Source organism: Martes martes (assembly GCF_963455335.1).
Source record: "Martes martes genome assembly, chromosome: 4".
Taxonomy (NCBI): Eukaryota; Metazoa; Chordata; class Mammalia; order Carnivora; family Mustelidae; genus Martes; species Martes martes.
The window spans coordinates 175,205,390-175,227,312 of NC_137891.1; the positions used below are offsets into that span (position 1 = coordinate 175,205,390).

Below are 21,923 nucleotides of genomic sequence, written 5' to 3' on the forward strand. Positions count from 1 at the left end.
TTGGCACCACATGCCTCCATCTGGACTCTTCCAACCTGGAAGTACTAAAATACCAGCCACTCCAGTGGTGAAATAAACAAAATTAGTGGGAGAAAGGCCGACTGGAAGGAAGGGTCAAAATTTCTGTTTTAGCAATAACGAATTTATTTTTAAAAAATCTAGAACCAAAAGTTAATTTCATGGGCACAGCCTTTATATTTCTACTTGGCAAAACTACAACCTACCTTTGATGTTTTTTAGTGTCAATACTGTAAAAGAAGAGTTTCCTCACAAGAAAGCAAAAAGTTATGGTTTTCTGCACATACACACACACACACACAAAACATGAAAGGATCTCATGAATATCTATACTTGCAATGTTCAGCTAGGCAGTTCTTATAAATTCTGGTAGTAATTACAAGTTTAAAATTTTTGTTCAGAGAGATTTTTATCTTTCTCTCCTCCTCCCAAATAAACAGGAATTAGGAACGAGTTAGACTGTATTTCTTGGCTTTGCCTGAGCTTGCTTCCTGATCGCAGAATGGACATGACATATAAAGCCAAGGTAAACTTAAAAAAAAAAAAAAAGCTTCCTATGATTTTTAGTCATGTACAAAAATAAATTCAGATAAAGCCCAGTTTAGGAATCCATATTAAGTAACTTCCATGAACCTGAGTAACTCATCTTGTCTCAAGTTTGGAAAATAATAAACAAATGAAATACCAACTCTGCTGAATGCTCAGTTGAATGGCTTTCAGTCGCCTTTATTGAACCTTCCACGCTCTTGTTAGTCGGCCTAAAATCTCATTAAGGAATGCCTTTGCCCTGACAGCAGCAGGGACCTGTGGTAGGCAGCCTCTAAATGCTTCGCAACAACCCTGCCACCAGGCATTCACGCCCTTGGGCTGCACCTGATGTCGTGCTTCCAAGGGAAAGAACATGGCAAGAGTAATGGGGGGCACTTCGGACGCTCCGTCACCGTGACTTCCCTCTTGTCTGCGGGGGCATTCTCTGCCTTCACTCTGGAAGCAGGCTGCCACGTTGTGAGCTGCCCTACAGAGAGGCCCATGTGGCAGGGAACGGATGTCTTCAGCCAACATTCAGTGAGTGAGCTTGGAAGTGAATCTTCGGAACCCTGCCAACAGTCACACGAGTGCACTGGGAAGGGGCCATCCTCCGCCCTGCCCCACCATATCCTGAGCTGTCTGTGGCTTTGGCCAATATACCCTGACTACAGACCTGCCAGGGACCCTGAGCCAGGGACTCAGCGAAGGACGCCTAGGTTCCTGACCCATAGAGATGGTGAGGTAAAAACTGTGTGTGCTTTTAAACTGCTAAATGTTAAGAGTAATTGTTATGCGGCAAGAGATACCTAATATAGACTCTCTCAATGCTAATACCATCAGTAAACAGGTTTTTTTCTCTTTATTTCTCCTTTCCTTCCTCCTTTTCTTCGATGCATCTTAACTGATACAGCATTTAGCCGTCTTCGTCTGCCCTACGCCAGTGTGCTTTCTCCTGGAGCTGAGTATCGCGAATCCACGTCTCTCAGGATCCAATCTGTCTGGCAGTATCATTTGAGCCGGTGGGGAAGGGACGCTTTCATCAACAGAGGCGTCTGATACGCTTCTCATTATCCTCTCTGCTGTCTCCTCCTCTGCTGAACTGCTCAGCAGTGAAATTAAAACATTTGTTAACTTCATTGCTCAGCAGTGACGCCAGGGTGTGACCATCTGGGAAGAGGAGCAGGGGTGGGCTGATGAAAGGGCCAGGAGGGAGCAGTCAGCTGCCTGGACAGCCCTGCTCTTTGCTCTTTCTTCCAGAACCTACTGGGGACCTGGCACCAGAGCCAGTGTTTTAACTGTTATTCCATCAGCCCCCTAAGCTGCCTGGGGCTCCTCCGTGCAGTGAGCCCTTTTCTGAAATAGCCCATCTGCCTAAACAGAGGGCGTCCCATATTGTGGCAGGCTGAGGGTCACTGACTGCTACATAAGACGTCAGCCCAAAACAGAGTTTGGCTCTTTAAGCAAACATTTGGAATTCCTTTGATTCTTAGAGTTAAAGGTATTTCAATAAATTCTACCAAATTATGGTCCCACATATGATCAACGTACTTTGATTTATGAACGAACTATAGGTCAATATACTTAAAGATGGGACAGTTTCCTTTCCTTTTAAAATTTAATCTTTGCCTTATACTAAGGTCTTTAAATTTACTTATTTTCCCAACTGTCTGCCTACTGCCTTTGGATTTGTTTGAGTTATGCTGTGTTCTTATTCGCTCACACCTTCCCTGAACCCCGAGGGCCAGACAATGGCACTCATGACAGAGACCGGAAGAGCCAAATGCCATCCCAGACACTGTGTGTATGTGCCATCTATGTAACTCCTCACATCGGTTCTAGGAGGCATTATTACCAGGACTACTTTTATTCTTTTTTTTTTTTTTTAAGATTTTATTTATGCATTTGAGAGAGAGAGAATATGAGAGACAGAGGGAGCATGAGAAGGGGCATGATCAGAGAGAGAAGCAGACTCACCATCGAGCAGGGCGCCCGATGCGGGACTCCATGCCAGGAGCCTGGATTATGACCTAAGCCGAAGGCAGATGCCCAACCAACTGAGCCACCCAGGCCACCCATTACGACTACTTAAGTGAGAGTCAGAGAGGTGACAGAACTTGCCTGAGCTCTCGTGGCCAGTAAACAGCATAACTGGGAGGAAACCCCGAGCTTACTCCACTGACTTAGCACCCCTTTCACTAGTTGCCACCCCAGATTTTGAGTGTAACCGAATCCACTTACACTGCACTCTCCCGGACCTGCTACAGTCAACGTCACGTCGAACACTGGGTCCTATCTGGACAATCGACACCATTCCTCCTGGTCCCGGGGATTTGTACATAGACAGGTACACTGGTAGGTGCTTCATAAATATTTAACTGAATGAAATTCTCTTGCCATAAAACCAATAGCCTTTCTATCGATGGCTGCATATCTTAGATGACATAATTAGCAGAGAGAAGATATGGAAAAACAACAACTTACTTCCATTTCTCACAGACCTATAAAATGAACCCTTTTAGCTCACTTCTCAACAGGGTTACCCTATCCTGTCAGTGAACACAGCCCACAAAACACAGACCTGCACTTTGTGACAACTCTCCAAAGCAGTGACGTGGTCAGAAACATCAGATTCATACAGGAGAGTAGGCTTGTTTGCCTTTGAAACAAAGTTGAAAGAGAAGAAAAAGCTCCTAGGTCTTAAGCTTTGGGAGTCTTTCTAGAACTTCAGGTGAAAACTGGATCAAACAGCAAGGAAATCAACAGTAGAAGTTATCTCCTAATTCTAGTCAAAGATTCGCTTTGTTATATACACACTTAATTAAAAGCAGGGACATGGCTAGGAATAAAGAAAGAAGACAATTAAAAGTTCCTGCATAAAAGCTAAAAAAAATTATAAGCTTGCCTTTAAACATAGGTTTTGCTCAGCTCAGCCAGAAAGCCTGTTAGGTCAGTATCTGCTTTCTCTAATGGGCAGGGATATTACACCGAGATAAAGACGGGCAGAAGCCGCTTTCCCATCCCAGCACCCAAGAGATTTCTCCTTAATCAGTTTTGGCTTTGGTTTCACACAATCCAAGCCACCCAGCCTCATCCTGTGTTCTTGCAATCACTGCTTAGGGAATGGCTTTGCCACCTTTCATCATTTATCTCAGGAAACAAAATAAGCAGGACACTAGTTCATGGTGTCCTCCTGAAACTCAGTCCAGGCCAGGTGCACACCTTGTGTCTGTGTTTCAGAAAAGAAACAGGCTAGTCCGTGTCAACTAGAACATGCACAGGCCTCCAGATTTCACATCTAAGCACAGATTATTTTTAATGTTAAGCTGTCTTTTTAATGTTATGCCGATTAACCAAATAACAACAACAAAAAAAGCGTTTCAAAGCTCCTTAGGAGCTAAAACTCTTTAAACAGAAAAACAACAAACAAACCCCCAGCCTTTACAATTGGAGCTGAAATGCAGACTGGTGTTTCAAGTGAGCAGTTTGCAAATGCTTTCAGTACTGAGGCCTTTTGGGGATTTCCATAGTTTGGTGACTCCAAAAAAATAATTACATATGTGGCAGGATTTCTCTGCTGTCAAGACACTCTATAGGGATAGGGATCCAGTTTATTTATATGTGTCTTCCTAGCAACCAGCTCAATGCTTGGCACACACCAGCTGCTCAGTAAATATTTGCTGAATCAAGGCATAAGTAAAGAATAACACTTGGGAAAAATGTGTACACGGTGGCCCTTCAAAACACCGAGGTGCCAGCATAGACACTGACATCTGCCATCATACACTAAGAACTGTGCAAGCCATTAACTTCTCTAGCAGCGCTTCTCAGAAATGTGTCTTACTGATATCAAAACAGCAACACGGCAGCTTATTAAAGATGTAGATGCCCAAGTTCTACGACAATCAGGCTCTCTGGAAATGAGGTCTGGAGGTGTACATGTTCACGAGTGCACTGGATGATTTTTATATACACTGAACCACTGTTCTAGAGACGGATGGCTGTGAACCAGGTACTACACCTGCAGTTTAGTAAGGTACTTCCAAGTGGATAATAGTCCCTATTTGAAAGCATGACTTGCAAATTAGGCTTAAAGTAACAGCAATCCATCTCATGTGTCAGAGCAAACGACCGTGGCGCTAAGATATTATAAGACATTAAGTAAAAAGGGGTTTCAAGGTCAACTAAGTCTAAAAATACTAAGTTAACGCATAAACAAACAACAGCAGTCGCCACCAATTGAGCTCTTTTTCTCTGTGCCTGGTATTTTAGTGTGAGTTTTCCATCAATAATCTGTATTAGTTTCACAATGATCCTGTGATGTAGGTGACAACAGTCCTAGTTTACAAATTAGGAAATTAAGGCTTACACAGATTAAGTTGTTGGAGGTCACAACACTAGCAAATGGTAGAGTTGAACAGCTAACTGTATATCCACACAATGGAACTCTGCTTAGGCCTAAAAAGGAGTAAATAAGCATGGAGAATTATGCTGACGGGAAGAAGCCAGATGAGAAAGAATATAGACTACATGACTCTCTTTATACATAATACCCTAGAAAATACACATTCACCTACAGAGAGCGAGCAGGTCAGGGTCACCTAGAGATGGGTGGGTTGAAAGGGGCAGGCGGGAGGGATTAGTAAGGGCATAAGGAAACTTAGGGGTGATGGGTATGTTCAGTATCTTGCTTGTGTTGATGGCTTCGGGTTTTAAAACTTATCAAACTGTACGCTTTAAATACATACAGCTTGCTGCATGTCAACCATACTTTAATAAACCTGTCTATAAGAAAGTTAAAGGAGGGGCGCCTGGGTGGCTCAGTGGGTTAAAGCCTCTGCCTTCGGCTCAGGTCATGATCCCGGGATCCTGGGATCGAGCCCCACATCGGGCTCTCCCCTTAGCGGGGAGCCTGCTTCCTCCTCTCTCTCTGCCTGCCTCTCTGCCTACTTGTGATCTGTCTCTCTCTGTGTCAAATAAATAAAATAAAACAAAAATCTTAAAAAAAAAAAAAAAAAAAAGAAAGTTAAAGGAGAAAAAGAAGTACTGGGCCCAAGTACAAAGTCTGTATTTTATTTAATGGAATCATATGCTCTTCAAGTATTTTTTTTCTCTTTTTCTTTCTGCAGCTGAAAGGTACTATGGAATGTAACAGAATCAGTTTTAAATACAGCCACTAAGTGATTTGTAGGGCTCTTACTCTGACCTCTAAAACTGTGGAAGAAATAACATAAGCCTATAATGATCCCCAACAGTGAATCAGTGTTCTTTCTAAGTACTACTACTGTTATTGTCACCAAAAGATTAGGACAAGAATTGGGAGGGAAAAAAAATGTTGGATGAAACCATGTACAGCAAAAATTTCTCAAGCACCCATTATCTGCCAGACACTTTTAAGTACCAGTGTTAGGAAAAAATGCTTAAAACACAGCTCAAGTAAGTACGCAGGCAACCCTAACAATTTGAGTATTGCCGATCTAGGAATGCTACTGCTCCCCCGTCACCAAAATTAAGTGGAGAGGAAGTCCTGCAAGGGAAAATGAAGAGGTGTGTCTCTAAGCTATCACACCAACAAACTTGTGACAAAAATGATAGATTGAACAGAACATCCACATGCAAAAATATAAAACCATAATGTCCTTCAGCATAATCAGTACAAAGAATATCAAGGTTTTACAACGTGTCACCTCCCTAACAGAGTCATTGAGGTTAACCCAGTGTCATAAAAAGCTATTCTCTCAAGAAAGTAATTTACAGTCAGCTGTCAATTAACCAAGGTTAAAAGAAATACTTGACCTTGAATTATTGTTTTTTTTTTTTTAAGTAACTTGCTATGAATCTGGGAAATACTTGTACAGTAGAAGGCAGTTTACTGCTTGGATGAAGGTAACTAACAGACACTCAATTGCCTACAGTGACACGGGAGGCCTCCCCCACACACTCCCCACCACGCAGATGAGCAAGCCTGAGGGGACAGTGCTCACTGGCTCTGCCAGCACTGCTCAGCACAGGAGGCCTGGCTGTGGGAAAGGCGAAGCTAGAGGAGTTCTAAAGTGGCTGTGGAGGCAATCCTGTACATTCAAGGGATGAGAAGTCAGGTAGTGAGGAAGCCCCCAGTGGGGATGCGTCTTGATGAGATATTGAAAGAAAGAAAAGGTCAGTTAAGAGCGTGATAACCACTGGGCAGTCTTCTGTCAGGCCATTCCTAAACACTTAAACATACGTAACATATGTGTAGCATTTTCCCCTACTGGCAGTAAAACCCAGTGTGCAAGAGCACCGCTCTAAAGCTAGAATGCTTGGGTTTGAAGCAGTCCTACGAGCTCTGTGGCCTTGGCCAGGTTATATACCTTAGACCGCTTTTCTCATCTGTAAAACAGGGGCTAAAAATCAATAAAACAGTATCCACCCCGGGGGATTTTTGTGAGAATTAAATGTGATAACATGTGTGCCAAGCACAGCATGGTAAGTATTCGATAAATTTCACTATTAGTGGTTTCACGTTGGAAAATGGCCACTGTATTCCTAAACATTGGATGCAATTTACTACATAAGGTATACACATTAGGTCCTTTTCATAGCAGGTTTTAAGTATTTCTTAATGTTCTACTTTGGTTTTTATCACTTAGTCTGGATTTGGGGTTGTCCATGACTACTTTCTGCCTCATTTTATCCCTGATCACTCAGGTGGAAATGGTTTGATTAATTAAGTATCCTGGATCAAAACTGGCTGTAAGTCTGGTGATCAGAATATAACTTAGTTTTGAAACCATCTTGCCTAGTACTTTTCTAAGATGGCCATTTAGAGAACAAATGTCAAAAAAAAAAAAAATTAAAGTTTGAGGGACACCTGGGTGGCTCAGTTGGTCAAGCATCTGCCTTCGGCTCAGGTCATGATCCCAGGGTCCTGGGATCAAGTCCCGTATCAGGCTCCTTGCTCCTTGCTCAGTGGGCAGCCTGCTTCTCCCTCTGCCTGACACTCCCCATGCTCTCTTTCTCTGACAAGTAATTCTTTTTTAAAAAATTAAAGTTTGAGAAAACTGAGACCCTGAAGTGTTTTGTATTTTCATAGTTCTGCCCCATATGGGAAACTGATCTGGTATCCAGAGAACACTACATCAGCAAACAAATAAAACTCATGGTACTTACCTCCTCTTGTGCACCTTTAATTTCTGAACATTCTTCTAGTCTTTTTAAAACATCCTGGGTAACCAAGAGTGCATCAGAGAAGACACTTTCATTCTCTAGAAGAAAATTCAGCTGATGCTGTTTCCTCTCATACTCTGAGTACAAAACAAAACACACACACACACACAAATCAGTGATTCATTACTTGAGATGATTTTTTTTAAAGTTTAAACTGACCACCTTTGGGTTATATGCGGCATTTATACCTGACACCTAGCACATCAGTTGTGGATAACAGAAAACAATGGCCCTAACCAGCTGCCTCCTCTATGCTGTCCTCTTCCTGGTTAGAATAATGGGTAAGCATCAAAACTGGTCCCTCAGGGGCGCTCAAGTGACTCCGCTGGTTAAACGTCCGACTTGATTTTGGCACAGGTTGTGATCTCTGAGGCAGGCTCCGCAATGGGTATGGAGACTTCTTGGGATTCTCTCTCTCCCTCTGCCCCTCCCCACTTCCTCTTTTTCTTTCTCTCTCTCTCAAAACAAAAACACCCTGGCACATTGTTATTTCAGTATTGCCTTCTGCTCTGCAGCTTATCCTCAGACTTCCCAACACTCAAAAATACAGACACTTTAAAAGAAGAAGAATGTCCCCCTGGGGTGCTTGGCGGGCTCAGCTGGGGGAGCGTGCAACTCTTGATCGCAGGGTTATGGGTTCGAGCTCCATGTTGGGTACAGAGATGACTTAAAAAAAAAAATCATTAAAAAAAAAAAAAAAAAGAACCATCCCCCAGAGTAGCAGTTTTGTTTCAGATTCTGTGTGGGATTGGACTGGATTCTGGTTTCCTATCCAGCAGTGGTTTTTGGTATATTTATCACTGAAACAAAAAAATTCATAAAGAACACTGGATGTAGTAACCGACAATGGGAGGACAGATTACAAAAGAACTATTAAATGAAGGTTACCTGGCTCTGTGCTGGCCTCCTTTGCCTCTCTAAAGGCTTGTACAGCAGGGGAGGGGGAACAAACTTCTGATGGACGAGGAGTCTGCCCCGGGGTGTTTGTGTTCCCCTGCATCCCCTGGGCAGTGGAAGGTCCCGCACTCATCTCTCCGGAAACTATATCGACTGTGTCCTCGGCCTCGGCTTTCACACGGCCCCCTGGAGGGGCAGAAGCCTCCAGGGAAGAGCGAGGGTCTGCAGCGCCCTCAGAGGCAAGGACTTCTATGTCAGGCTTCTCCGGTTCCTTCCTGAATGCCTCTGAGGATGGTACGGAGCCGTCCCTCACCACCTGACCCTGAACAGAGCAGTTCACAAGGCTGGTCAGAAGATTTTTACAGCTAACCGCCACATCGAACATCTGGAGGCTGTCGGCCAGAGAGATGATTTTGGAGAAGTTGTGCTTGCCCACGGGTAGTCTGCCAGTGTACATCATTTCTAACAAGAGGGCAAACTCCTCGGGGCTCACCACAGACGCATCGATGGAGATGGTGTCTGTGTTGTCTAGCAGCGTTTTGAACAGGAGGCTGGCGGCGGCCAGGACCAGCTTGTGAGCCCGGAAGTAAATGGTGCCGATGGAAATGGTGCAGTCGCAGAACTGCTGCTCCTTGCACAGAGTGTAGAGCTGCTGCAGCAGCTGCCGGCTGTAGTTGGGGAGCTCCATGGCCTGCGCTCTGCCCCAGGACTTCTTCCGGACCCACTCCGTGAGGATCAGTGCGGTCTCCTAGAGAAACCCCCGAAGTGCCATGTTAGTACGTCACAAGCACACAGGGAGAGACCCTGAATGAAAGAGTTGCACAAACAGGCAACTCACTCACACACTCGCCCCCTGCTACTCCCCAGGAGGGGCGCCGCGCTAGGCACACTATGTCAATGACGCTGATGACAGTGGTCACCGGCTTAATGCCATCAAGGGGCTCATGCTTCGTGCTTCACCTGGACATTCTCACTGGAGCCTCACGGTGACTCAGTGGAAGAGGTACCATCCCTCCCCCATTTCACAGATGCGACTGGAGCTTAGAGATACTGAGACAACCGGCCTGAGGCAAAGCAGCCGTTAAATGACTTGTGTGTATCACCCACCTCCCAGCGGTAGGTAATACAGGGCTGGAGGCATTCCTGCTTCCAGTGAATTTTCAGCCAACGGAAAGAGGCAACTATATAAACAGATCTACAGCACAATGTCCTCATCTCCATGTGACTTATCTGCAACCCTGCACACCGGTCTCACTCCCTCCTGCTTCAAACGCATGTTTCCTAGCTCCTGCTCTCTCTGGTTCTCCCATGACCTCCCTAGCCATGCCTTCCCAGCATCCTTGGCTGGGCTCTCTGCATCACGTTGGCCTCCACAGTCTGGAATGCTCCAGGACTCAGTCATCTCCCCTTTCATCTTCCGTCTCATCTGATTCCACACCCTTGAAATATCAACGAATGCTGACAGTTTGCAGGCTGACACCTCGAGCTTGGACCTCTCCTCTGCAGTCCAGATGCACACCTCCAGCTCCCCGCTCAGCATCTCAGATCGGCAGACTGATGGGTGGCTTAAACCTATATTCCAAACTCTCCTGCCATCTTCTTACTCCACAGCAGTTTTGCTCAGACCAAAACCCGGAAGTCATCCTTGAGTCCTGTTTTTTTCTTATACTCCTTATAAAATCTTTTATAGATCCTGGGGGCTCTACCTTCTAAATATATCCAAAAGCCCAATCACTTCCTGCTGCCTCCACTGGCTCTGCTCTGGTCAGTCTAAGCCTCCGTCACCATGTATGTGGCCTACTGCAGCAAGCTCTTCCAACTCGTCTCCACACCCCTGCCCCGTTCTAGCACCACCCCTACACCACCCTATCTTAGCCCGGTAATCAGAGGGATCTTTTTAGCACATAGCAAGAGCCTGTCCCTTCTTTGCACAGACACCTCCTTGGCTTCTGGTCTCAGAGTAAATGTGAAAGCCGAAGTTCTTCTAACGGCCTACACTCCCCTCACGACCTGGCTGGCACTAAGTCTTTAGGCTGCCTTCTCCCCTCACCCACTGTGCCCTACGCACACTGCCTTCCATACCGATCACAGAACAGTCTGTACATGCTTACTACGGTGTCTCCGCACGTAGTGTGCATGGCTCACTCTCCCTTCCAGCAGGTCTCTGCTCTAAGGTCACAGCATTACTGAGGGCTTCCCTGACCATGTCCTTTAAATAGCAGCCTCTTCTCCAACCTCAGAACATTCCATCCCTCTTACTCTATTTATCCTCACAGCATTATCACCTACTGACATCTATTTTTACTTATTATCATGTATCTCCCTTCCTTGGAATGTAAGCTCCATTAGGGAAGGACCTTTTAAAAATCATCTGCCCTCACACAAGTGTTGCTGATTAGTTGGTGGAATGAATAAATGAATGGGAGGAGATGCAATGGCAGAGATCTGCGCCCAGAAACCCAGCTTAGGGAAAAGGGGTGTGGAGCAGTTAGAGTAAGGTCTGGAGGAGGAGCTGAGGTGCCTGAATAAATGCAGAGGCCCCTGGTGAGGTTAGGGGAGTGAGACAACAGGCGCTGGGAGCGGGAGCCTGCATGGCAGACAGACAACTATCCCCAGTGGTGGGGAGGAAGGGGTGCGGGTGGGACTGCAAGGAATTCAGTGATCCTCGAACACAAGCAGAGGACAGGCAGTATCAGGAGCTAAATCTGGCAGGCAGAGGTTGTGGCCAGAGAGATACTCGGGCCACGCTTAGGAGCCTGGATTTATCCAAAAGGCAAGGAGGAGCCACTGAAGGGTTTTAAAGGCTTTAAGCAGGGAAGTCACATGGTCAGAGATGCATCTTAAATAGATCACCTAAGTGACATCGGCATAGAGTTGAGGGGGATAATGCAGGAGACAGGCTCTATTATTGTAGGAGTTCAGAGATAAATCAACAAGGACTTTGACCCAGAGAAGTGGCAAGAGAAGAAAGAGAAGGAGACGGCCAAAAATATTTAGAAAATGTAACTGTCATGATTTAAAGTCTGAGTGGATGCGAAGGAAGAGAAAGACAGCTCCCGGGCCCTGCTCTGGTGAGTGGGAGTGGATGCTGAGATGATCCAGATAACACAAGAGAACTGTCTTGGGAAGAAGACATGTAGTTCAGTTTTGGATTTGAGGATCTTATGATGATAGCCAAATTCTATCATCTTACTTGTGTAAAGAAAAGAAAATACACTGACAAAAAGCCAAATGTCAAAATAACACCGGCTGCCTCTATTAGCAAGATTGTGGATGGTCCCCTTTTCCTCCCACCACTACTTATTCATTTTCCCATATTTGAAGCTGCTAGATAAAAATAAAAATAGGGGTGCCTGGCCAGCTCAGTCGGTTGAGCGTCCAATTCTTGATTTTGGCTTGGGTCATGATCTCAGGGTCATGGGATGGAGCCCCGTGTCTGGCTCCTTGTTCAGCAATGAATCTCCTTGACCCTCTCCCACTGCTCCTTCCCCTGCTCATGCTCACATTCTCTCCTTCTCTCTCACATAAACAAACAAAATCTTTTAAAAAAATAAAAATATTTCCAAGTTCTGGTTTCTGGTCTGGCACATAAGCAACTCAGGAAGTCACCATTCCATCCAGACAACAGTAAAAAGCTAAACAATGGAAAGATCAACAACTCTTCTTAGATCTGTCAGAGAACTGAGGTTGCACGGCAAAACTGCTGTCCCCCAAACTGGAGAAAAAGGAAGATACAGAGAATCCTAACTTCTCAGAGCAGAAACCCACCAGCAGATACATGCATGGGAACTGGTACCAGAAAAGGAAAACTAAACTGAAACTGACAAAATGCTGGAGGCTCAGGGTGCAAGAGTCTAAGTTAAAAACTCCAGAGGGACCAAGTCATAATTTTGTAAGGTTTACCTCTAGGAGCTCTAAAGGGTGAATATAGGAGGAAAATTCCCTCCTGCTTCTGGAAAGGGGAGGAGAGAACCAATCATTTTGAAATATGCCAGAGCACTCTGTTCTTAACAAGGCCTAGCTTCAGGAGAAACTATTTTACCAGATTCCAACCTAACTGGGAGAAGGAAAATACCCTTCAGCTCACTTAGAGCCATCCTGCACCACCTAAGTGGTGGGTGTGGGAGGGGATGAACTGAAAAACATTGGTGAAGTTCACAGTCCTGTAGTACATGCTCACCAAGAGACTGAGACCTAATCATCGGTCTATAAAACACTTCCTCCCCACACCTTACTTTCCCATCACTATACACTTATTTACCACAATTCCTTTTACCTAGTACTTTGTGTCTACCTTTGAAGAAAAAATTATGAGACATACTAAAAGGCAAAAAACACGGTCTGAAGACACTGAAGGCAGTATCAGAACCACAGTCAGATACATCAGGAATTATCAGACCAGGAATTTTTATGAACTGTGATTAATATGCTAAGGACATTAATGGAAAAGGTAGACAACATGCAAGAACAGATGAACAATGGAAGAGAGATGGAAATTTTAAAAATGAAAAAGAAATGCTCTAAGTCAAAAACGTAACAGAAATTATGAATGCCTTTGATGTGCTCATTAGTAGACTGGGAAAAGCTGAGGAAAGAATCTCTGAGTTTGAGGATATAATCAGAAGAGAATATCCAAGAACTGTGGGACAACTACAAAAGGTAAAATATCCACGCAAATGGGATATCTGATGGAGATGGAAGAGAAAGAAACAGAAGCAGTATTTGAAGTAATAATGACTGAGCATTTCCCCCAAATTAATGTCAGACACCAAACCACAGGTCTTGGATGCTCAAAGAACACCAAGCACAACAAATTCCAAAGCATTACACTCAGGCATATCATATTCAAACTACAAAAAATGAAAGCTTAAAAAAAATCTCAGAAGTCAGAGGAAAAAAACAAAAACAAAACACTTTACCTATAGAGGAGCAAAGTAAAGAATCACATCTGATTTCTCCACAGAAACCACGCAAGTAGGAAGAGGGTAGAATAAAATAACTGAAGTGTTGAGAAGAAAAAAAAAAAGAAGAAGTCCAACCAACCTAGAATTCTGTACCTTGCAAAATTAACCAAAAATACCCTTAACAAATTAAAAAAAACAAACAAACAGAAACCATGCAATCTCTGCTCTCAGACAAGCATGGACTTAAACTCAAAATCAATGACAGGGTGCCTGGGTGGCTCAGTTGGTTAAGCATCTGACTTCGGCTCAGGTCATAACTTCAGGGTCCTGGCATTGAGCTCTGTGTCAGGCTCCCCACTCAGCAAGGAATCTGCTTATTCCTCTCCCTCTGCTCCTACCCCTGCTCATGCTCTCTCTCTTTCAAGTAAATAAAATCTTAAAAAAAAAAATGACAAGATAGCTGGAAAATCCCAAATATGTGGAGCTTAAACACACATTTTTCTAAATAATACATAGGTCAAGGAAGAAATCTCAAGAGGAATTTTAAAATATTCAAAACTAGGGGACGCCTGGCTGGTTCAGTCAGTGGAGTATGAGACTCTTGATTTCAGGGTTATGAGTTTGAGCCCCATGTTGGGTGTAGAAATTTAAAAATGTATGTTCTAAACTAAATGAAAATGTAAATACAACTAATCAAAATTTGTGGGATGCAGCAAAAGCAGTATTTTGAGGGACATCTATAGTACTGAATGCATGTATTAGAAAAGAAGAAAGATCTAAAACCAATAACCTAAGCTTCAACATGGGACATTAGAACAAGAAGAACAAAATAAATTCAATTAAACAGTAGAAAACAGTAATTAGCCAAAGAAATAAATGAAATTGAGAAGAGTAAATGGATAAAGAAAAATCAATGAAACCAAAAGCTGGTTCTTTGAAAAGATCAATAAAATCAATATGCCTCTAGCCAGGCTAACTACAAAAAAAAAAAAAAAGAAGAAGAAGAGAACACAAACTATTCATAACAGATAAAAAGTGAGACATTACTGTAGATTTCACACACAATAAAAGGATAATAAAGAAATACTATGAGCAGCTTTATGCCTACAAATTTGATAACTCTGATGAAATGGATCAATTCTCTGAAAGACACGATCTGCCAAAACTCACAAAAGAATAGACCAATCTGAAAAGACCTAAATCTATCAAAGAAATTTCAACAATTAATAACTTTCCAATAGTGGAAGCACCAGGGCTGGATGGTTCTCTGGTGAATTCTTCCAAACATTTAAGGAAGAAATTACACCAAGTATCTACACTCTCTTCCAGAAGACAGAAGCAGAGAGAATACTTCTAACTCGTTCTATGAAACCAAATTACACCACCACCAGCAAAACCAAACAGACATAAGAAGAAAAAAATAAAAAAAACTACAGTCCAACATCTCTCATCAACCAAGATAAAGAGATCCTGAACAAAATATTAGCAAATCAAATCCAACTATGTATACAAAGAATGATATACCATGAACAAGTGGGATTTACCCCAGGTACCCAAGGCTGGCTCAACATTTGAAAATCAATAAATGTAATCCACTACATCAACAGGCCAAAGAAAAATCACAGTATCTTATCAACAGATGCAGAAAAAAACACTAGACAAAATCTAAAAGGCATTTATGATTAAAAAAAAAGAAAAACCTCTCAGCAAACTAGGAATAGAGAGAAACTTCTTCAATTTGATAAAGAACAGCTACAAAAAACCCAATAGTTAATGTTATAGTTAATAGAGAAAAGACTGAAGCTTTCTTGCTAAAATCAGGAATAATGTAAGGATGTCCCTTCTTACCACTGCTTTGCAATATTATACTGGAAGTTCTAGCTAATTAATGAAACAAGAAAAGGAAATAAAAGGTATATAGGTTGGGAAGAAAAGAATAAGACAGTCTTTGTTCACAGATGATATGTTTGTCTCTGTAGAAAATCCAAAAGAATCAACAACCAAAAAACCCCTAATATGCAATTACAGCAAGAATGCAGGATACAAGATAAATATACAAACATTAATCACTTTCCTACATATCAGCAATGAACTAGAACTTGAAATTAAAACATTACCATTTAAGGGGAGTCTGGGTGGTATCATTAAACATCCGACTCTTGGTTTCAGCTCAGGTCATGATCTCAGGGTCATGAGATTGAGCCCCACACTGGGCTCTGTGCTGAGCGTGAAGTGAAGTCTGCTTAAGATTTTTCTCTCCCTCTCCCTCTACTCCTCCCCACCACACCTCACACTTGCATGCTCTCGCTCTCTCTCTAATAAATAAATCTTTTAAAAATTAGCATTTAATTAGTGCCTAAAATTGAAATACAAAAAATATGTATGGGTAAGTCTAACAAAATATGTACAAGAGTTATATGAGGAAAACTGCCAAACTCTGATGAGCGATATCACAGAAAAACCAAGTAAATGGTGAGACGTTCCTATCCTATTCATGGATAGGAAGATTCAGTACTGTCAAAATTTCAACTTTTCCCAACTTGATCTATAGATTTAACACAATCCTCATCAAAATCCCAGCAATTATTGTGTGGATATGGAGAAACTGTTTCTAAAGTGTATATGGAGAGGCAGGGCAGCCAGCTCAGTATGGAAGGAGAGGAACAAAGCTGGAGGACTAACACAATTCAACTTCAAGATTTACGACAAAGCTGTAATAGCCAAGACAACGTGGTATTGGTGAAAAAATAGATAAAAATTAGCTCAAAAAAACAGTCAACTAATCTTTGACAAAGAAGCAAAGACAATACAAAGCAGCAAAGACAATACTTCAAGAAATGGCGCTGGAACAACTGGACATCCACGTGTAAAAAGTATGAATCTAGACACAGACCTCACAACTTTCACAAATTTAACTCAAAATGGATCACAGACCTAAATGTGAAACATTAGATTATAAAACTAGAAAATAACATAGGAGAAAGCCCAAATGAACTTGAGTACAGTAATGAGTTTTTTTCAATATAACACCAAAGGCATGATCCTTAAATGAAATAACTGATAAGCTAGATTCCATTAAAATTTAAAAAAACTTTCGTTCTGTGAAAGGTCATGTCAACAAAATGAGAAAACAAGCCACAGACTGGGATAAAATATTTGCAAAAGACAAAGCTATTAAAGGACTACTATCCAAAATATACAGAGAACTCTGAAAACTCAACAATAAGAAAACAAACAATCTGATTAAAAAATGTGCCAAACCTTACCAGACATCTCACCAAAGAAGAGATACAGATAGCAAGTATAAAAAGCAAGAATAAAAAATGTGCAACACATGTCATAAGAGAATTGCAAATTAAAGCAACCTATTACAATGGCCAAAATCCACAACACTGACAATACCAAATGCGGTGAGGATTTATAGTAACAGGATCTCCTATATACTGCTAATGAGAATGTAAAACGGTACAGCTGCTTTGGAAGACAGATTAGCAGTTTCTTATAAAACTAAACATATCCTTACCATATGCTCCAACAATTGTGCTCTTGATATTTGCCTAAATGAACTGTCTACACAAAAACATGCAGATATTTAGAGCAGCTCTACTAATAATTGCCAAAACTTGGAAGCAATCAAAATGTCTTTCAGTAGGTAAATGGATAAATAAACTGTGGTCCATTCAGATAATAGAATATTATTCTACACTAGAAAGAAATGAGCTAACAAGCCATAGAATGACATGGAGGAAACATAAATGCATATTGTTCAGTGAAAGAAGCCAATCTGAAAAGGCTATAAAATGAATCCAACTATATGACATTCTAGAAAAGGCAAAACTATGGAGACAGTCAAAAGATCAGTGGTTGTCAGTGGCTAAAGGCAGGGATAAACAGGTGAGGAACAGAGGATTTTTAGGGCAGTGAAATTATTCTTTATGACACCACAATGGTAGATTCACGTGTTATACGTTTGTCAAAATCCACAGAATGTACAATACCAAAAGTGTACCCTAATGAAAACAATGGACTTCGAATGATAATGGTATGTCAACGTAGGCTCACTAACTGTAACAAACGTATCACTGAGGTGTGGGACAGTGGGGTGGGTGTGGAAAACCCTCTACTGTACTCTGTACTCCCAATTTTTTGTAAACCTAAAACTGCTCTAAAAAATAGTTATTTATAAAACTTCATAAAGTGAATGTAAAATTTTCAGTTCTAATCACCCAAAGCCCTATCTGTACCATGATATTTATTATTATGGAACATTCATGAATTCATGTAATATTTTTAGTTTACTCAGAATATCTTTAAGAACATCTAGCCCTACTGTTTGAGTACAATTTGTCTTAATACCTGCATTATAACAACGCATACTTTTTAAAAACAAATAAACTGCAGTCCAGGAGCTAGCCAACTGGCTCTACTAGTAGAAGGGGCAGGGGCAGGACCGGAATGCCTATCTCCTGGTACTGGTGGAAAACAAAACAAAACAAAACAGATTCTGTAAGATTTAAAACAGGCAACAGTAGGGACTATCTTTTTTTAAAAAAAGATAATTCTTAAAATTTGTAAATTAACTTAATTTAATAACTGAGGAAAAAAACCAGAAGAGTAAGAATTCAATGTGCAAATAACACAAACTATAAACTTCTCAACAGGCGCTGAGGTTTTTCTAAAGAATGAATTTTATCAGCAGAATGTGATTTTTTTTTCCCCAAAAAGAAGCCATAGGCCTTATGAATTCAATAAAGCAAAACACTTCTCTGGACATACATTAGATCTTTTAAAATATTTTTATAATATGAAATGAAACAAATGATTGGGATTTTATTCTCAGGACGAGCTTAAGATGTTTTTTGGTCATTTTTCTGGGGAAGGTATCTATGTCTTTCATCACATTAAAAAAAAAAAAAGATCTAGCAATGAACCAGAGTAAGTATTTCGGGCATTAACTATAGAAACTTGTGGTCAGAACTATTTCATATTTTTGTTAATAAATAAATTAGATGGTGGGGGGGCACCTGAGTGGCTCAGTCAGTTAAGAGGCTGCCTTCGGCTGCCTTCCCAGGTCCTGGGATGGAGCCCCACATCAAGCCAGGGATTGAGCTGAGCCCCCTGCTCAGCAAGGAGTCTGCTGCTCCCTTGGCCCCTCCCCTGGCTCACACTTGCGGGCACTCTCTCTCTCTCTGAAATATATACAATCTTTAAGAAAAATAAATTAGATGGGAAAATAATTGAATAACTATAGCAGGATACGCAACTGAGCAAGGTTCAAAAAAACTGAACTAAATTATATGTGGCTTACCAAAACACAGATATTAAAAACATGGTTATAAACTTGCAATAAAGGGAAAACAGAGATACAGGTAAGGCAGAAGATGTTCAAGGGTAATCAAGGGCTAGTTATGAATGTAAGTTGGCAATGCTGAAAGTTGAAATTTTACTAAGATTAATAGGAATACTAATTGAAAAGCAAACTTTTGGCAAAATGGCATGCCAAGCTGATGTAAATGGACCTTTCCTCCCACTTCACACAGAAATGCTGGATAAAACATTTTAAAAATGCTTTTAAAATATATAGTCAAGCTTTTAAAAAAAAAGGAAATCCTCAGGCACCTAAAATGAAAGAGACATCAAAATCAAAACTGGAACAGTAAGTGGGTGTTGAGACCATGGTGGCCCACAGGGGTTTCAAACTCCAATACAGTCCCTAGGTTTGGAGGAAAAAGCATTAATCCTCACATGGATACTAGAAATACAACTTCAGGCAGGTATAGAAGGTGGGCAAGTTGAAACTGAGACCCTTGCACAAAGCCCAGAGCCTCAAATACCTATCCTTCCTTGATATGCAGTCTGAAAAACCCCGCTCACTGGCTCAGGAAAGCACCCACAGGAAATCTAAAATGCAGGTCTATGACATACAGAGGCATGTGTAGGTATGCAAATTCGTATCATACAGGAATCCTGAGCTGAGAAATTAATATAAAAACTGATCTTTGACATGCAGCAGAAAAAAACCAGAGTACTTCCACAACCCAAGGCATAGGGACTCACATAGTGAAGAAGAAAAACATAGAACAGAGCTCACTATTACAAACCATTTGAGGAAGACACAAACATGAAAAGTAAACCTATACAGGCTAACAGTAGAAAATGTCAGAAGGTGTCTTTGAAGCAGGGAAGGGAAACTTCTTAAACAATGCCCCAAATGCCAAAAAAAAGTGGGGGGGATGATGAATCTGACTGCAATGATAGTAAAGGTTTCTATCAAAGACATGAGTAACAGACAATGGACAAAGGGTAAATTCAGGAGATAATATGTAATTATCAGGAGATAATTATGTAAAGTCTAAAGACAATGCGGAATTAATACCTAGAAGATTTAAGAAATTCCTACAAATCTAGAGAAAAAAATTAAAATCCAAGGGGGAAAAGGAGCAAATGATGTAACCAGGCAATTCAGAGAAGGAAAAGCTTATTTTTAATTAATCAACAAGTAGTAAGAGTAGTTGTTAGAATAGCAGTAATCCGGGCACCTGGGTGACCCAGTGGATTAAGCGTCTGCTTTGGCTCAGGTCATGATCCCTGGGTCCTATGATCAAGCCCGTATCAAGCTCCCTGTTCAGTGGGGAATCTGCTTCACCTTCTCTCCCTCTGCCTAGCTCATGTTCTCCCTCTCCCAAATAAATAAAATCTTAAAAAAAATTAATAGCCGCTAGCAATTATCTGATGATTATTGTATTCAGGAAATGTTTATTATATTCAGGAATATGCTTTATATGTACTAATTCATTTTGTCCTCTCCACAACCTGACGAGGCAGATGTTGTAATTATTCCCTTTTACTGATGAAGAGACTAAGGCCCAGGAGGTTGAGTAATTTCTCCAAGATCTCACAGTAACACAGCAGAACTTGAGTTTGAATCTAGGGCACCATTGGTGGGTATACAAATTGTACAGCTGTTCTGAAAAACATTCTGCTAACATTTAGTGAAAATTTCTGTGTATATATGTGTCTTACGACCCAGTGATCATATTCCTCCACACCTATCCTAGAAAAATTCTTACATGGGTCCATAAGGAAGCATGGACAGAAAGATCACTGGGGCACTGTTTTTGGTAGCACGAAGATCAGAGGCAATTTAGATGTCCCTCACTAAAAGAATGTAAGTAAAGGTTCAGGAGGTATACTATGGAAAATAGTGCATTAGAAAGAAGGAACAACTAACTAGCTACCAGGACAGAAACACGGATAGATGCCCAGTATTGAGGGAAAAAGTAACAACCACAGTCAGCTCTAGAGCGTAACAGCATTTCTACAAGTTAAAAACAGCATTTCTACAAGTTAAAAACATACCATATACTTGATAAAGCCACATGTGTAGCCAAAGATATTTTATCAAATATATTAGAGTGGGTGCCTACAGTGTGGGAAGGGAATGAGAATAGGTACTGGAGGTGAGAAAGAAAAACAGAATCACACAAGGGGAGACTTGCTCAGACAGAGAACTGCTAGTGTCACAGATGAGGAGGCTCCCCGCACCACCCCCAGAAGGCAAAAAGTACAACTGAAAAGTCACATGAGGAGATGAGAACCACAAGAAGGAAAGCCATTAAATGCAGGAGCACAAACAGCACCCCCAAGATTTGAAAACCATAAAAGCAATAAAATGTAATTTAAAATGCTGTAAATTAATTGTATTTCACTTTAATAAACAGGCAAAATGAAGGAAGTCAAAATCAAAAAACAAGAAAATATGGAAAAAGGATATAGTCAGATGTGAAAAAGAACTTCTGGTTATAAAAAATTAAGTCACTGACATTCGCCCATTGATAAATTAAATAGATGAGATACAGCTAAAGAAAAAAATCATGATTAAGGAGAAAAGTCTGAGGAAATTACTCAGAAAGTAGCAGACTTCATAAAAACAGAAATATGAAAGGGAAGTTAAAGGACACAGAAGACAGAATGAGAAGGTGTTCCAGATGGAATAATGGAAAACGTGTATGAGAAGCAATTTGAAGATATAATTACTGAGAATGATCTAGAATTAAAGGCAAACACGAGTCTTCAGAAGAAAACTTCAAAATATCAACAACATGGAGAAAAAGAAGTTGTAAGGAAACCAAGAGAAAAGACTTCACTTACAAAAGGATGACAACTAGACTGACACAGACCTTCTATTTAATAACAATAGATGCCAGAGGAAAATGCAGTATCAATTGTTGAATATTAAGGAAAATAACAATAAAGAATCAATACCCAGGCTGAAACAAAATTATCTTCAAACAAACAGACACAGACTGTCACAGGAAGAATTACTTCAAGAAGGAAACTGAACCGGGGGGGGGAAAATAAAGATAGAACATA

At 41.2% G+C, this 21,923-nt stretch overlaps 1 protein-coding gene across 2 annotated transcripts in view; it reads right to left on the reverse strand.

The window, feature by feature from the left end:
• Window positions 1-21,923, reverse strand: part of ZBTB40 (zinc finger and BTB domain containing 40) — a 71,440-nt gene that overhangs the window by 25,371 nt on the left and 24,146 nt on the right. For both annotated transcript variants that reach the window (XM_080802655.1, XM_080802656.1), the window contains exons 3-4: window positions 8,638-9,394; window positions 7,693-7,826 (exon numbers count right to left, since the gene is read on the reverse strand). In XM_080802655.1, the coding sequence (XP_080658781.1) occupies window positions 7,693-7,826; window positions 8,638-9,334 (831 nt within the window). In that variant the 5' untranslated portion in view covers window positions 9,335-9,394. The remainder of the gene's footprint in view (window positions 1-7,692; window positions 7,827-8,637; window positions 9,395-21,923) is intronic.